This window comes from Mobula hypostoma, chromosome 1 (assembly GCF_963921235.1).
Source record: "Mobula hypostoma chromosome 1, sMobHyp1.1, whole genome shotgun sequence".
Lineage (NCBI taxonomy): Eukaryota > Metazoa > Chordata > Chondrichthyes > Myliobatiformes > Myliobatidae > Mobula > Mobula hypostoma.
Genome location: NC_086097.1, coordinates 92,764,360 through 92,782,096, shown reverse-complemented (window position 1 = coordinate 92,782,096; position 17,737 = coordinate 92,764,360). Strand labels below are relative to the sequence as shown.

General features: G+C 42.7%; 1 protein-coding gene across 2 annotated transcripts in view; it reads left to right on the top strand.

Moving 5' to 3' along the window:
• The window catches only part of rpap1 (RNA polymerase II associated protein 1), a 174,932-nt gene that overhangs the window by 18,159 nt on the left and 139,036 nt on the right, over positions 1 to 17,737 (top strand). For both annotated transcript variants that reach the window (XM_063052697.1, XM_063052706.1), the window contains exons 2-6: positions 4,063 to 4,272; positions 5,470 to 5,618; positions 6,214 to 6,306; positions 6,924 to 7,104; positions 8,046 to 8,201. In XM_063052697.1, coding sequence (XP_062908767.1) covers positions 4,086 to 4,272; positions 5,470 to 5,618; positions 6,214 to 6,306; positions 6,924 to 7,104; positions 8,046 to 8,201 — 766 coding nt within the window. In that variant the 5' untranslated portion in view covers positions 4,063 to 4,085. The remainder of the gene's footprint in view (positions 1 to 4,062; positions 4,273 to 5,469; positions 5,619 to 6,213; positions 6,307 to 6,923; positions 7,105 to 8,045; positions 8,202 to 17,737) is intronic.

Below are 17,737 nucleotides of genomic sequence, written 5' to 3'. Positions count from 1 at the left end.
TATTGTCTGCTCAGGATCATATAACATGAAATAAGCCCTTTGGCTCAACTGGTACATGCCGGCTAAGATGCCTATCTAAGGTAGTCCCATTTGCCTGTGTTTGGCCCATGTCTTGCCAGACCGTTCCGATCCACTTAGCTGACTTGATCATATCACCATTGCCGGATGCCAGTGAAATAATGCTTGTCGGCAATTGATGTTGGAAAAGTGGATAGTTATACAACGGGTCCTTTGTAGGTGACTTGAGTATCATTCCTTTGTCATTCATTATAAAATTGAGGTTGTATCTGTGCAATGGTGATGGAACAGGGGTGTGGGATCAGTCAGAAAGCACTTTTAAATCTGAGGCTTCTGTAGGTCAGGGACAACCATGGATGTTGCGTCCTAGCTAAACAGATATGTGAGCCTGGGCAGTACAATATGGAGAGCAAACTGTTGCCCATGGAGCAAGCTCCCCCCTCCACGAACCTGATGAACCCAAAGGAACGGCAAAGACCGATACTGTTTGGCACCAGCAACGTTGCAGGAGTTGTCAATCAGCGTTGAACTCAATGTAGGACTGCCTTAGGGACTCCAGCTCCAAATTTTTTTCTTGGGGTTTACTCCTGAAGCCTTCCCCATGAGGAGGTACAGGTTTCCCCCGCTGTCCGAAGGTAGAGCATTCCTATGAAACGGTTCGTAAGGCGAAATGTCGTAAAGCGAAGAAGCAATTACCATTTATTTATATGGGAAAATTTTGTGAGTGTTTGCAGACCCAAAAATAACCTACCAAATCATGACAAATAACACCTAAAACCTAAAGTAACAGTAGCATATAGACAATAGACAATAGGTGCAGAAGTAGACCAGTCGGCCCTTCGAGCCTGCACCGCCATTCTGAGATCATGGCTGATCATCTACTATCAATACCTGGTTCCTGCCTTGTCCCCATAACCCTTGATTCCCCTATCCATAAGATACCTATCTAGCTCCTTGAAAGCATCCAGAGAATTGGCCTCCACTGCCTTCTGAGGCAGCGCGTTCCACACCTCCACAACTCTCTGGGAGAAGAAGTTCCTCCTCAACTCTGTCCTAAATGACCTACCCCTTATTCTTAAACCATGCCCTCTGGTACTGGACTCTCCCAGCATCTGGAACATATTTCCTGCCTCTATCTTGTCCAATCCTTTAATAATCTTATATGTCTCAATCAGATCCCCCCCTCAATCTCCTTAATTCCAGCGTGTACAAGCCCAGTCACTCTAACCTCTCTGCGTAAGACAGTCCGGACATCCCAGGAATTAACCTAGTGAACCTATGCTGCACCTCCTCCACAGCCAGGATGTCCTTCCTTAACCGTGGAGACCAAAACTGCACACAATACTCCAGTTGTGGTCTCACCAGGGCCCTGTACAAATGCAAAAGGATTTCCTTGCTCTTGTACTCAATTCCCTTTGTAATAAAGGCCAACATTCCATTAGCCTTCTTCACTGCCTGCTGCACTTGCTCATTCACCTTCAGAGACTGATGAACAAGTACTCCTAGATCTCTTCGTATTTTTCCCTTACCTAACTCCACACTGTTCAGATAATAATCTGCCTTCCTGTTCTTGCTCCCAAAGTGAATAACCTCACACTTATTCACATTAAACGCCATCTGCCAAGTTTCAGCCCACTCACCCAGCCTATCCAAGTCACCATGAATTCTAACATCCTCATCACATGTCACACTGCCACCCAGCTTAGTATCATCAGCAAACTTGCTGATGTTATTCACAATGCCTTCCTCTAAATTATTGAAGTAAATCATAAACAGCTGTGGTCCCAATACCGAGCCCTGTGGCACCCCACTAGTCACCACCTGCCATTCCGAGAAACACCCATTCACTGCTACGCTTTGCTTTCTATCTGCCAACCAGTTTTCTATCCATGTCAATATCCTCCCCCCAATGCCATGAGCTCTGATTTTACCCACCAATCTCCTATGTGGTACCTTATCAAATGCCTTCTGAAAGTCAAGGTACACCACATCCACTGGATCTCCCATGTATAGTAAAAGCAGGAATGATATGATAAATACACAGCCTATATAAAGTAGAAATACTTCTGTACAACGATTGCCTGGACAGATCTCCGTAGCGAAAATCTCACGCAAGTGCTCTTGGCAGAAAATCTAATGCAAGCGCTGTTGGCATAAACACGCTCTCCAGTAACCTTTAAGCTATGAGGCTGCCAAATCTACCAAATAACACAAAAAAATACACAGCCTATATAAAATAGAAATAATGTATGTACAGTGTAGTATCACTTACAGGAATCGGGAAGACAGCTTGCCGAGCAAACTGATGATGGTGTGTTAGGCTGAGTTGTCGCAGGTTGGGTGGTGCAGTGGCCCCCACCCTCCGGGCCACCGACCCAATACATTGCTGCGAAGAATGCAGCAGTAGCCGGGAGGCACACAGCACATCTTTAAGAAAAAAGCCAAAATAAACATGCTAATTAATTAGGTGCCGCCGACACATAATTGTTGGCTCAGATCTGAGGCGATGCAATCGGAAATCGGCACTGATCTGGGCCGACAATTACGTGTCGGCGGCACCTAATTAATTAGCTTGTTTATTTCGGCTTTTTTCTTAAAGATGTGCTGTGTGCCTCCCGGCTACTGCTGCATTCTCCGCAAATCAGTACAGTATCTGTCCAGGGCCTGGGTGTTGGGGTGCTGGGACACGGGGGTGTCATCTCATCATCGATCAGGGCAGGCAGCTCATCTTCTCCTATGACTGCCTGCCTCGATGTTGAAGGTCGAGGTTCATCGTCTGCTGTGGCTGATGTGGAAGGCTTGCTTGACTGCTGAGCCTCGCGCATTTTTCTATCATACAATTGTTTGTAAGGACTCAAACTATCCTGCGAATATCCCCTAAACCTACGTACCCTTTCAAAATTAAAGTCGTGCTTTATCATTGCAGCGAAAATCTCACGCAGTTGCTTCACATTCAGTTCGATACTGCATTCGGTTTCGATTGTTATCCTTTCCTCTTCCAATTGCATCAGCTCTTCATCTATCAGTTCTTGGTCATGGGATGCCAAAACCTCTTCAACATCATCTTTGTCAACTTCCACAAGCCAAACTCACTTTGTCCTTGCTTCGTTCACCATGATCGAAACGCTTAATTATGTCTAGTTTTACGCTAAGTTTAACACCCTTACGAGCTCTTTTAGTGTTTTCCAATACCTCAGAACTCATCTTGCAAACGGCTGCTCACAGGCACGTGTTAAAGTAAAATGCCGTTCCGAATCCGGGGAGAGCGGCTGCTTGGGATGTGCGCTGATTTTTTATCGCGCGCTGCCTTTCTTCGTAACAGTAAAACCACCTTCTGAAAGCGAAAACAGGGTACAAATGTAGGTCTTTCGTAACAGTGAGGTTTTGTAAAGCGAACGTTTGAAAAGCGAGGGACACTTGTATAGTCTTGAGGGTTCAAGATCAGTTTTCCTTCTAGAGATGAGCTGTCAGCCATTGCTGACGAGCCACATCTGCTCGAAACAATGGACTTTAGAGTGCCAGAAGCCCGCCTTTCCCTGTTCTGCTGTTAGTAGAAATGGTTCCACCTTGTTTAGTAGCTAAGCCACACGTGAAGGCCAGGAGCTGGACTTGGTTTTTCAGAGGCTATTTGAGGTGCATGCCTTTGGGAGCATTTAATAGGTAGTGGGACCTTGTCCCCATTACCCCCCCCCCCCCATCTATAACAACCTTAAGGAATCTACTTTTAAATGAGAGGCAGAATTATAGTCTGGTAATTGGTCCACTGTGCTGTGTGAATCTAATCAGCAACCAAAGCAAGGGATGGAGGTGAGTAACTATTGATAGTTTTGCCCCTTTTCGTAAAGTTTTTGGAAGGACAAACCTCATAACAGTATGGGGAAAAAGTGTAGAACAGGCAAATTAATTGGATAGCTGGTTACCAAAGGTCCAGTGCAAGCACAGTAGGGCAAGTTCCTTCCTGTGCATCAATATCCTAAGATCCCATGGTGTTGGACACATGTCCTGAAATTGCAGTGATGTTGGCTGATGCTTTGTCATTCACAGGGCACCATCACAGTCTAAGGAAGATGCTGGGAAGGCCAAAACCTGGAGAATCCGAGGATGACCTCCTGCGGTTTCAGCAAAATTTCCTAGCCACAGGGATGTTTCCAGCTGCCAAAGTCGTAAAGAAGGCAGACAAGAGGAAAGTGGAATCAGAAAGTACTGGTGGAAGTCAAGCCACTGAAGATTTAAGGGACATGGTTACCTTGGAAGGTACGAATTTGTTCTTGTGTTGATATTAATATAAGAATGCTAGGTCTTATATGAGGGGTGTGGTGTAAATGCCAATTTTGTACCCCCTCCTACTGGGGTTTTGTGTAGTTGATTGGTTTTAGTTTAATAATTGACATGGATAAGAACATTAAGAATAGGCCACTCAGACCACGTGCTCCACAATCAGATCATATCTTAGCCAATTGTACCTCAGATTCCTCTGTCTCTGGATACCCGTATACAGCGTATGCTTGGTCATTTTAGCCCTGAAACCTTCATCTGCCTATCCGTAGAAGTTATGGATACACAATTTCAAGCTATTGCTGTCCTTTGAAGAAATTCCTCCTCATATACTGGAGGCATGTGCTGGTGTAAATCCTCCTCTGAAGCTTTTTTCCACTGTTTTCCTCATCTCATACTTCTAACATATCCTTCTATCTTTTTGAGATTAATTAACTTCCACTTTAATGAAAATAAGTATATGTATATCATATTTGGGAATTTTCCATTAGGCTTTGCTAAATACTCCTTGCAAATAGTTGGTGTTGACATATTCAGTTCACCTGGAGTCCATTTCAGACCCATTGTTTCTCTATTTCTACTTTTTCTCCTTCAACCTTCCTTTAAGATATCTTCTTAAACTATCCACTTCAATAAAGCACACGAGATTCTGCAGATATTGGAAATCCAGAGTAACACACACAAAATCTGGAAGAACTGAGCACATCAGGCATCTATGGAGAGGAATAAACAGTTAACGTTTCATACTGACACCTTTCATGAAAGGTCATGAAGTACTGGTGATGAGCCTTGACCCGAAATGTGGACTGTGCACTTTAATAAAGCTATTTGTTCACTTATAATCCCCTTTGGGTTGGTGTACATTGGCTTGTGCAGCTTCATTGTTTGCTTTTGTACGTCATTTCAGAAGATTGCAGGTTCATCATCAATGCTGATGATTTAAGTACGCTGTACACTAGTGTGTTGCAGTGGTACAATATCTCAGCTAGGATAAAGCATGAATCTGAAGGCTCTTGGTTGAATGTGTATAATCTCCCAGCTTTCTTCAAAGAAGATAAAAAATATCTTTGGTGCTGAGTCCATTATTTTACCCTCAATCAAGAAAACTGATGGTCTGATTACTGTAACAGTGCTATAGTGGGATCTTGCTGTTAAAAAACATCTCTTATGTTTTAGCTCTTCCCGACCATCCTCCATCACTCATGCCAGTTGCACCCAAGAAGTCCAAGTTTAAAGCAGAAAGAGTCAGATTCCAGGAGGATGATAGTGAGGAGCAGATGGATCTACAGGACAGACACATCACAGCTGTCCTTTCCAAGATCATTGTAAGTTATCTTGCATGAAAAATCCGATGATCTGCTGACTATTTAGAAATCCCAGTGGCTTGGTATCTTACTCAGCAGATGTTTTTTTTTGCCACGATCCCTTCCCACTCGTTTCAAGCTCCATTGACATTGACAAAGGGCCCTGTCCATGTGTGCCCTTCCTGATCATCAGGGTCCTGTTCTCATGCTCCTTTTAAACTTGCCTGGTTCACTGGAAATTTTATTATAGTACTGTGTGACATCTGAAAAAGGTTTGTTGGATATTAGTAGAAATAACACTCAATAGTGGGGAAAATCTGTCAGTCTGAGACTATCAAAGTTAAAGCGTGCCCGATTATCAGCTTTATTGTTGATTTCTTCTGCACTGCTTATACTTCATGGTCCATCTAATGGTTTTGGCCAGCTTCAGAGCCCTATTCTCAATGCTATTTCATTGTTGCCGGACTAACCACACATGGTTTTACAGTTGCTTGTACCTTGTTAAACATTTGTCTGTCTGCTGGTTGGAGAACCATCTGTTGTGACTGTCCTAGAAGAAAATATAAAGGTTAAATGTAAAAGTTTTAACAATTTCTTTTGCGTTATTTTCCTTCAGGAGAGAGACACTACAGGGAGTACCATAAATCCGCCATTATCGACAGGACAAGCCTTCCCAAAGGTCTTTCACAGGTCGGAGATACAAAGCGAGGTAAACTATTGTAAATTTACTATTTTCTTCTTTACAGATAAAAGGGTATTAAACTCTGATGTGCAGATAACATCAGGCTGACACAAGAAATGAGGACAGGGAAAAGAATCAGAAAATGCTGAAGTATTCTGCTGGCTTGACAGCGTGCGTACAGAGATGTGTGGAGTTCATGTCAATAATATTTCAATTGAGCTTGTAAATAATTGAACATTTAATGGATCTCAAGGAGCTACAAAAGCAGGGAAATGGGTGGGGAGGAATGAAAAAGAACGGCTCTAAGAACACTGTGCTGAACGTGCTCAGTAGACCACGCAGCATGCGTAGAAAGAGAGTCCAAGCTAAAGTTTCAGATCAGTAATCTTTCAACAGTACCACTCGATAGCTAGACTCCGTACCCCTAAAATAAGCATTTCATGATATTTACTGACGATGTTTCTTTTGGAATAATTGGAGTGAATTCTAGTGAATGAAATAGATTCCATGATAGATAAGTGGAGAGGCAGCCCAGAAATTCTTCAATAAATAATTAGATTCTTTGGTCTTTTGGAATGATCCACATTTGTCCATTTCATTTTACATGCCTATCTATAATGCGGTGTATATTTTTCTTTTATCAGTTGAAGCCAGTTTCGGGAAGAAAAAGTATCTTTGCCCAGAAACTCGAGGCAAAAAGAGCAATTGAAGCACATCGGGCAGAATCTTCACAGTGTCGAACCAGCCCATTGACCACGGGTTCAGCGCAGCCAGTATCAGCTCAGTCTCAGACTAGAGAAACATCGGAAAAGAGCCACTCACCAGGTGAATTTACACAAAAGAGTTCTGTAGCATCCTGTCCATCACTCCCCCCCCCCCCACCCGCCCAGCTTGACATAACTGCTGCTTGCTCACTGCTACTCTGCTCCTTCCTCTCTCCTTGGTATAGTAGCTGTCTCTCCCTTACAGTCTTAGTCCTGGTGTTGGGTCTTAGCTAAGATATCAACTCTGCCACGGCCTCTGCAAATGCTGCCTGACACAATGAGTTTGTTTTTCGCACCAGATTTCAGCATCTGCAGTCTCTTGTGTCTTCCATTTGTAGCATAATGTTTATTAAAAATATCCCTTGTCACTAAGCATAATATGTTCTGTTGCTGAACTGACAGGAAAGTGAGTGTGCCTCCCAGGGCTATATAAGTGTAGCATATCTTTCTACTTGCTACTTATTCATATGGCTCTATTAAGTATTTCTTGAGCTGTATTAACAAAAGGGGAAGAGCAGAGAGCAATGTCCTTGACTGATGTTGGGCCAACAATATAATTAACAATGGGACTGAAAGCTGAAGAGCTGGAACACTCAGTCGGTCAGACAGGATCTGTGGAAAGAAAAGCACAATCAATGTTATCATTTGTCAGAACTGAAATGTGAGTCTTCAGTATGAAACCATATTTTCTCTTTCCATAGATGCTACCTGACTTGCTGAGTGTTTCTAGCACTTTTTGTTTCTATTTCAGATTTCCAGCATGTACAGTTTTTTGATTTCTTTTTTCAGTTCTAATTAAATTATGGGCATGATAGTTCATGAGTAATCCCCTCATGTTAAGAAACAGATTAGCCATAGTCTGAGTGACTAATGCAACAGAGATTTGCAATCCCCATTATTCTGCCATGGTGTGTAATTGTTGGTAAGTAATTGAGTGGATTTTAGATTTGTTTACTAAATTCCACAACTTCTTTACACCCTTAAGCTTTTATTTGTGTACAGTTTCAGATAATGAGAGATGGGCTTCAGAAGAAAAACTGGGGAAAGAAATAAGCCCTCATGAAGCTCAGAGGATTCATGAAGAGAACCTTGCTCGACTGCAGACCATGTCTAAGGAAGAGATTGAGGAAGAACGCAATAACCTCATGGCACGATTAGGTGAGTGAATGTATCACTGCCACCTGCATTCAGCAGCCAGTTTCATGATCTCAGTTTCTTTCTCCAGCTCTGCTTTTCCTCCTGAAGGCATCAACAGTGCAAGTGCTTCAGACTGACAAGTCTCAGCCAGTGGTGTGGAGCTGGTTGTGACGGAACTCAACCTCTGATATTGGAGCATGGATGGTCAAAAGGATGGTGCTCTTCACACTTGGCTACAGCACTTAAGAGAAGGCAACTGTGCTAATCACTGCAAATAGTAAAGGAAAAAATGTAAAGTCCAACCTATACAATGAAATAGGTACAGTGGTTACTATCTCACTGCTGTCTGTGGAACCTTCCAGTAGGTACAATGGTTGTTCTTGTATCACAGTTGTGTCAAATGCTGGAGATACATAGCAGTTCTGATGAATGGTCTTTGACAGAAAGTATTAATTCATGGATGCTTTCCAACCTGCTGAATTTTCTGCATCTGCAGTTTTTCTGCTTTGTAAGTAATTAATTACATTTAAGGCACTATTGTGTGTTCTGGGATGTGAAAGGCATGATAGCTCAAATCTACAGTGCTGTGCAAAAGTCAGGCGCATGTAAAAAAAAATTCTGTGAAGCGAAGCTACTAAAAATAATGAAATGACAAGTTTCTAAATATCAAAAAATTACTATAAAGAGCAGTTAACAGTCAAAAAAACGAAATCAAATCAACATTTGGTGTGACCACTCTTTGCATTTAAAACTGCATTAATTCTCTTAGGTACACTTTTGTGCAGTTTTATAAAAAAATCAGTGGGTAGGTTGTTCCCAGCATCTTGCCACAGTTCTTATACCATATAACCATATACCAATTACAGCACAGAAACGGGCCATCTCAGTCCTTCTAGTCCGTGCCGAACTCTTACTCTCACCTAGTCCCACCGACCTGCACTCAGCCCATAACCCTCCATTCCTTTCCTGTCCATATATCTATCCAATTTAACTTTAAATTACAACATTGAACCTGCCTCAACCAATTCTGCTGGAAGCTCGTTCCACACAGCTACCACTCTCTGAGTAAAGAAGTTCCCCCTCATGTTACCCCTAAACTTTTGCCCTTTAACTCTCAACTCATGTTCTGTTGTTTGAATCTCCCCCACTCTTAATGGAAAAAGCCTATCCACGTCAACTCTATCTATCCCCCTCATAATTTTAAATACCTCTATCAAGTCCCCCCTCAGCCTTCTACGCTCCAAAGAATAAAGACCCAACTTGTTCAACCTTTCTCTGTAACTTAGGAGATGAAACCCAGGTAACATTCTAGTAAATCTTCTCTGTACTCTCTCAATTTTGTTGACATCTTTCCTATAATTCGGTGACCAGAACTGTACACAATACTCCAAATTTGGCCTTACCAATGCATTGTACAATTTTCAACATTACATCCCAACTCCTATACTCAATGCTCTGATTTATAAAGGCCAGCATACCAAAAGCTTTCTTCACCACACTATCCACATGAGATTCCACCTTCAGAGAACTATGCACCATTATTCCTAGATCCCTCTGTTCTACTGCATTCTTCAATGCCCTACCATTTACCATGTATGTCCTATTTTGATTAGCCCTACCAAAATGTAGCACCTCACATTTATCAGCATTAAACTCCATCTGCCATCTTTCAGCCCATTCTTCTAACTGGCCTAAATCTCTCTGCAAGCTTTGAAAACCTACTTCATTATCCACAACTCCACCTATCTTAGTATCATCTGCATACTTACTAATCCAGTTTACCACCCCATCATCCAGATCATTAATATATATGACAAACAACATTGGACCCAGTACAGATCCCTGAGGCACACCACTAGACACCACCCTCCAATCTGACACACAGTTATCCACCACTACTCTCTGGTGTCTCCCAGCCAGCCAGCTGAATTCATTTCACTACTTCGATATTAATACCTAACGATTGAACCGTCCTAACTAACCTTCTTCTGCAGACTTCAGCTGTCAGGCTTGCTTCTGTCTCTCCAGGTAATCCCAGGCAGCCTTGGTGCTGTTGAGATCAGGCCATACCTTCTGACATCATATAAAAAAAATCAAGGGTGTCTAACACTTTTGCACAGAGCTGTAACTACTTTTTTTTGACGCTGCACTCAGTTAACTAGAAATCAGGAATTAAACCCGAGATCTTTTTTGATATAGTAAATGCAAATTAAATTTCCCAGATGTCTTTAACAAATATGAGCAGGTTTAAGCAGTAATTTTTAATAATCCTGTGTGGTATATAGGATAATGTGCTCCTATGGGTCTCAAAGAGGAGTGAAGTGAGTGGTGAGTTACTTGAACAGCGGTGATTGTTGACTGAGGTTGGAATACTTGGTTGATTTCTTTTTTTCCAGAACCTGGAAATGCTGGAAAGGCCAGCATTTAATTGTCTGCCCTGAATTTCTCTTGAGGAGGTGTAGGTGAACTGCTGCTCTCTTTCTGGTGCAACTACTTTTGCAGTGCTGTTGGACATGGAGTTTGAGGAGTTAGATCTGATGGTGATGAAGAAACTGTCAGTATGATGTGTGTGTTGGCAGAGAGTGGGAGTAGCCTTTAAGTGGATGTGGTATTCTCATGTGCCTGTCTTTCCTATTGGTAGAGCCTGTGCATTTGGTGGTGTAATCAGATTAGCATAGGTGAATGGCTTTTTTCTGTAGTCAGTGCTGGTAGTGGAGAGAATTATTGTCTGGGATGTTGGGTGGGTACCAAATAATCACGCTGCTTTCTTCGGGCTGTTGTCTAACAACCTGTGTTTTCTTGGGACTGCACACATCTTCGCAAGTGAAGGGTAATCTATCACTCTTATTTGTGCCTTGAACATGGTGGAAAGGCTTTGAGATGTCACAAGGTACGTGATACCCATTCTCTGACAGTATTTGTGCATCTGATCTAGTGGAGTTTCTGGTCAATGGTGATCTCTGGATATTGATAGTGGGGTGGGGGGAGGTCTTGATGATTCTTCGTTGCCAAGTTTAGTTAGACTCCACTTTGTTTGAGGTGGTTAAAGCCTAGCGCTTGTGCAAGTGATGTTTATCATTTATCAGCCCATGGCCAATGGTGTCTTAGTCTCATTATGTGAAAGTAAGTGAATAAAATTGAACATTGTGCAATACTCAGCAACTTCTTTCACTTCTGACCGTGTGATAGAAAGGTCATCAATGAAGCTGCTGAAGACACTCTCCTGAGGAATCTCTGCAGTGATGACTTGGGGCCAGGTCGATTGATCTTCAGCCACCTCTTGAGTAAGCGATAACTTCACTGCTGTCCCAGTAATATTTAGACTGCTCATCCATATCTCTGGATTTCTGGTCCAGTAATTCAAATGTTGTAGCACTGCAATCACTGTTTTAAATTCAGGAAGCACAGCAGTTTATCTGCATACAGTAAGGTTCCAGAGACAGTAATGAGATTACAACAAGATAAACAACAGGAATTCTGCAGATGCTGGAAATTCAAGCAACATACATCAAAGTTGCTGGTGAACGCAGCAGGCCAAGCAGCATCTATAGGAAGAGGCGCAGTCGACGTTTCAGGCCGAGACCCTTCGTCAGGACTAACTGAAGGAAGAGTGAGTAAGGGATTTGAAAGCTGGAGGGGGAGGGGGAGATGCAAAATGATAGGAGAAGACAGGAGGGGGAGGGATGGAGCCGAGAGCTGGACAGGTGATAGGCAGAAGGGGATACGAGAGGATCATGGGACAGGAGGTCCGGGAAGAAAGACGGGGGGGGGGGTGACCCAGAGGATGGGCAAGAGGTATATTCAGAGGGACAGAGGGAGAAAAAGGAGAGTGAGAGAAAGAATGTGTGCATTAAAAAGAGTAACAGATGGGGTACGAGGGGGAGGTGGGGCCTAGCGGAAGTTAGAGAAGTCAATGTTCATGCCATCAGGTTGGAGGCTACCCAGACGGAATATAAGGTGTTGTTCCTCCAACCTGAGTGTGGCTTCATCTTTACAGTAGAGGAGGCCGTGGATAGACATGTCAGAATGGGAATGGGATGTGGAATTAAAATGTGTGGCCACTGGGAGATCCTGCTTTCTCTGGCGGACAGAGCGTAGATGTTCAGCAAAGCGGTCTCCCAGTCTGCGTCGGGTCTCACCAATATATAAAAGGCCACATCGGGAGCACCGGACGCAGTATATCACCCCAGTCGACTCACAGGTGAAGTGATGCCTCACCTGGAAGGACTGTTTGGGGCCCTGAATGGTGGTAAGGGAGGAAGTGTAAGGGCATGTGTAGCACTTGTTCCGCTTACACGGATAAGTGCCAGGAGGGAGATCAGTGGGGAGGGATGGGGGGGACGAATGGACAAGGGAGTTGTGTAGGGAGCGATCCCTGCGGAATGCAGAGAGAGGCGGGGAGGGAAAGATATGCTTAGTGGTGGGATCCCGTTGGAGGTGGCGGAAGTTACGGAGAATAATATGTTGGACCCGGAGGCTGGTGGGGTGGTAGGTGAGGACCAGGGGAACCCTATTCCTAGTGGGGTGGTGGGAGGATGGAGTGAGAGCAGATGTACGTGAAATGGGGGAGATGCGTTTAAGAGCAGAGTTGATAGTGGAGGAAGGGAAGCCCCTTTCTTTAAAAAATGAAGACATCTCCCTCGTCCTAGAATGAAAAGCCTCATCCTGAGAGCAGATGCGGCGGAGACGGAGGAATTGCGAGAAGGGGATGGCGTTTTTGCAAGAGACAGGGTGAGAAGAGGAATAGTCCAGATAGTTGTGAGAGTCAGTAGGCTTATAGTAGACACCAGTGGATAAGCTGTCTCCAGAGACAGAGACAGAAAGATCTAGAAAGGGGAGGGAGGTGTCAGAAATGGACCAGGTAAACTTGAGGGCAGGGTGAAAGTTGGAGGCAAAGTTAATAAAGTCAACGAGTTCTGCATGCGTGCAGGAAGCAGCGCCAATGCAGTCGTCGATGTAGCGAAGGAAAAGTGGGGGACAGATACCAGAATAGGCACGGAACATAGATTGTTCCACAAACCCAACAAAAAGGCAGGCATAGCTAGGACCCATACGGGTGCCCATAGCTACACCTTTAGTTTGGAGGAAATGGGAGGAGCAAAAGGAGAAATTATTAAGAGTAAGGACTAATTCTGCTAGACGGAGCAGAGTGGTGGTAGAGGGGAACTGATTAGGTCTGGAATCCAAAAAGAAGCGTAGAGCTTTGAGACCTTCCTGATGGGGGATGGAAGTATATAGGGACTGGACATCCAAGGTGAAAATAAAGCGGTGGGGGCCAGGGAACTTAAAATCATCGAAAAGTTTAAGAGCGTGAGAAGTGTCACGAACATAGGTCGGAAGGGATTGAACAAGGGGTGATAAAACAGTGTCGAGGTATGCAGAAACGAGTTCGGTGGGGCAGGAGCAAGCTGAGACAATAGGTCGGCCAGGACAGGCAGGTTTGTGGATCTTGGGTAGGAGGTAGAAACGGGAAGTGCGGGGTGTGGGAACTATAAGGTTGGTAGCAGTGGATGGGAGATCCCCTGAGCGGATAAAGTCGTTGATAGTGTGGGAGACAATGGCCTGGTGCTCCTTAGTGGGGTCACGATCGAGGGGTAAATAAGAGGAGGTATCCGCGAGTTGTCGCTGTGCCTCGGCAAGGTAGAGGTCAGTACGCCAGACTACAACAGCACCCCCCTTATCAGCGGGTTTAATAATAATGTTAGGATTAGTGCGGAGGGAGTGGAGAGCAGAGCGTTCCGAAGGAGTGAGGTTGGAATGGGGACAAGGTGCGGTGAAGTCGAGACGGTTGATGTCCCGTCGGCAGTTGGCAATAAAAGAGATCCAGAGCAGGCAGAAGACCAGAGCGGGGTGTCCATGAAGAAGAGGAGGGATGAAGACGGGAGAAGGGGTCATCGGTGGGGGTGGAAGAGTCCTTGCCGAAGAAGTAGGCTCGGAGACGGAGACGGCGGAAGAAAAGTTCCGCATCATGGCGAACACGGAACTCGCTGAGGTGTGGGCGAAGGGGGACAAACGTGAGGCCCTTACTGAGAACAGAGTGTTCTGCCTCCGACAGTTGAAGGTCGGAGGGGATGGTAAAGACCCGGCACGGATGAGAGCTGGGATCAGAGGGGGGAGGGGGGAGGCTGGGGGTGTCAATGGAGAGGGGAGGGTTGGGGTGAGAGGAAGATGGAGCCTCTGAGGGCCCAGGAGTTGACGGTGGGATCTGAGGAAGACGGGGCTGCGGAGTGGTGGTGGGGGAAGGGGAGACGGGAGTCACAACAGCAGCACATAAAGACCCGGCCTGGAGTTCAAGGCTGGAGTCGCAGTTGGTGGTTGCGCGATCGCTTTGAATGTCTCCATGGTCGTTGCTGGAGTCCGGGTTTTGAATATGTCCTGAGGTGTTGGAGCCGCCGAGACCAACGGCAGGGGCCGCAACCGAAAGTTCATGCCTGCTAGCGTCGAGGCCGGCAGGCTCTGCAGTCCGTACAATGAATCTTCCCTAGCTCAAGGCACAACATAACGTCAGATAGCCATTGAACATGCGTGGGCGGGGCAGCCTCCTTCCACTTGAGCAAAATCGCCCTCCTGGCCATAAGAGACATAAAGGCCAATACCCGCAAATTAGATGGCTTCAATTTTATAGCACTATCCTCAACAATACCAAACAAGGCAGTCAAAGGATTGGGCTTAAAGCTGACATTGAAAAGTGCAGAAAAAGTTTGAAATACATCTTTCCAGAATTTTTCAAGGCTCGGACATATCCAAAACATATGAGTTAGATGTGGCCACTCCATTAGTACATCTATCACAGTAAGGGGAAATATCTGTTTTGAAATGGGAAAGCTTGTCTTTAGACATCTGAACTCTATGTACCACTTTGAATTGTAATAAAGAATGATGAGCACATAATGATGAAGAATTAATCAATTTTAAAATAATCTTCCAGCTCTCATCAGATATGAAAATCTGCAAATCCTTCTCCCAATCTCCTTTAATTTTATCTAAAGAGTCCTTTTTCAGTCCCAACAGTAGACCCTAAATGTAAGATATTGAACTGTTATCAAAGGGTTTCAGATTAAAAATTGTATCTATTGTATTCTTATCTGGTCTTGTAGGAAATGTAAGTAATTGAGATCTTAAAAAATCTCTAATCAGTAAGTGTCGAAAAAAGTGAGTGTTGGAAAGGTTAAATTTCGTTGAAAGTTGCACAAAAGAAGAGAGATTCCCTCCATCAAACAAATCCTGAAACTGTTTAATACCCAATCTATCCCATTCTTTAAAAGATAAGTCAATTAAAAATGGTTTAAAAAAAACAATTAGAAAAGATGGGACTTGAGAGGGAGAATCTCAATAAACTGAAATGTTTTCTAAACTATAACCAAATCCTCAATGTATGTTTAACCACCACATTGTCAATTAGTTTATTTAAAGATAAAGGAAGCGAAGATCCAAGTAAAGAAATAATGGAAAATTTTATAACAGAGTTGACTTCCAGAGAAACCCATGTAGGGCAATTCTCACGGTTAATGTAATAGATCCAGAATGTAATATTACGTATATTAATTGCCCAATAATATAACCTAAAATTGGGTAAGACAAATCCTCCATTTTGTTTGGTTTTTTGAAGGTGAGCTTTATTTATATGAGGTTTTTTATTCTTCCATATATAGGAAGAAAGAATTGAATCCAAAGAGTCAAAAAAAGATTTAGGAATAAAAACAGGCACAGCTTGAAAAAAGTATATAAATTTAGGTAAGATATTCATTTTATTAGAATTGATTCGGCCAATCTGTGATAAAGAGAGAGGTGACCAATTAAATACAAAATTAATACCAATTAAATACTAATACCAAATAAAAAGCAGAGGGCTCAAAGGGCAACCTTGTCTAGTTCCACATTGGAGTTTAAAGGGTCTAGAATTCTGAAAATTAGTAAGAACCTGAGTGGAGGGAGATAAATAAAGTAATTTAATCCAATAAATAAAATTAGGTCCAAAATTAAATTTTTCTGAGCATGTAAAGAGAAAGTTCCATTCAACTCTGTCAAAAGCCTTCTCCGCATCCAAAGATATCATACATTCCGATATTTCCTTAGATGGAGAGTACATAACATTTAACGAACGCCGTATATTAAAATGGAAATATTGATTTTTAATGAATCCTGTCTGATCATCTGAAACTATAGAAGATATAATATTTTCAAGTCTGTGAGCCAACACTTCAGATAAAATTTTAGTATCAAAATTGAGTACAGAGATGGATCTATACAAAAAACATTCAGTAAGATTCTTATTCTTTTTGAGAATGAGCGAAATGGAGGCTTCGTAAAAAGACTGCGGTGATCTTCCTACCTTAAAAGAATCTGTAAGGGTAGAACATAAGTGTGGTATAAGCAAGGAGGAAAAAGCCTTATAAAACTCTCCAGAGAATCCATCAGGTCCTGGGGATTTCCCAGAATGCAATTCTCGAATAGCCTGAGCAATTTCCTCCTGGGAAATGGGTTGATCCAATTGCCTACAATCATCTAACAGAAGATTAGGAATATTTAATCGATCTAAAAAAATCATTGTAATAGTATCATTAACAGAGTCAGAACTATACAATTTAGAATAAAATTCCCTAAAAGTGTCATTAATTTTAAGGCGGTCAGTTTTCATGTCCCCATTAATTTTACGTATTTCTTTAATTAGCCGCTCGGCTGTAAATGGCTTCAATTGATTAGTCAGTAGCTTACCAGTTTTATTTCCATGAATATAAAATTGACTTCTATCTTTGAAAAGTTGGCTTTCAATTGGATACGTTAAAAGAAGATCATATTTAGTTTTAGTTTCAATACGTCTCTTATATGTTTCAGGATCAGGTACTGAAGCATATTTATGGTTCAGCTGTTTTAACTGATTGGCTAGTTCATTTCTCTTTTTGTTAGCTTTTTTAATGATGTTTGCAGTATAAGAAATAACTTGACCCGGATATATGCTGTAAAAGTATCCCATATAATAAGACTCGACGTCTCTTGCAACGTATTTTCTTCAAAAAAAAAGAGTAATTTGATTCTCCATAAATTTTTAAAAGTCCTCATCAGATAACAAAGTTAAATTAAATCGCCAAAATCTACTCATGGGGATAGGACCAGGAAGATTTAAAGATAAAAGTACAGGAAAGTGGTCAGAAATAGCAATCTCTTTATATTCAATCAATCGAACTAATAGAATCATTTGACTATTAATTTAAAAAAAAGTCAATCCTGGTGTAAAAACAATGAACATGAGAGAAAAAAGAATACTCCCTGTCCGTTAGATAGAGAAAACGCCAAGTATCAACTATACCACATTTAGTTAGAAAAGATTGGATAAGCAAAGCTGATTTATTAAGTGTGGCTGGTTTAATAGATGAGCGATCTAATACTGGATCTAACCAGCAGTTAAAATCTCCTCCCATCATAAGGGAGTAAGTGCACAAATCTGGCAAAAATGAAAATAGCCGTTCAAAAAATCCTGGATCATCTACATTGGGGGGCATATACATTAGCAAAAACAATCAGTTTACTGTCTAAACTCCCTGATACAATAACAAATC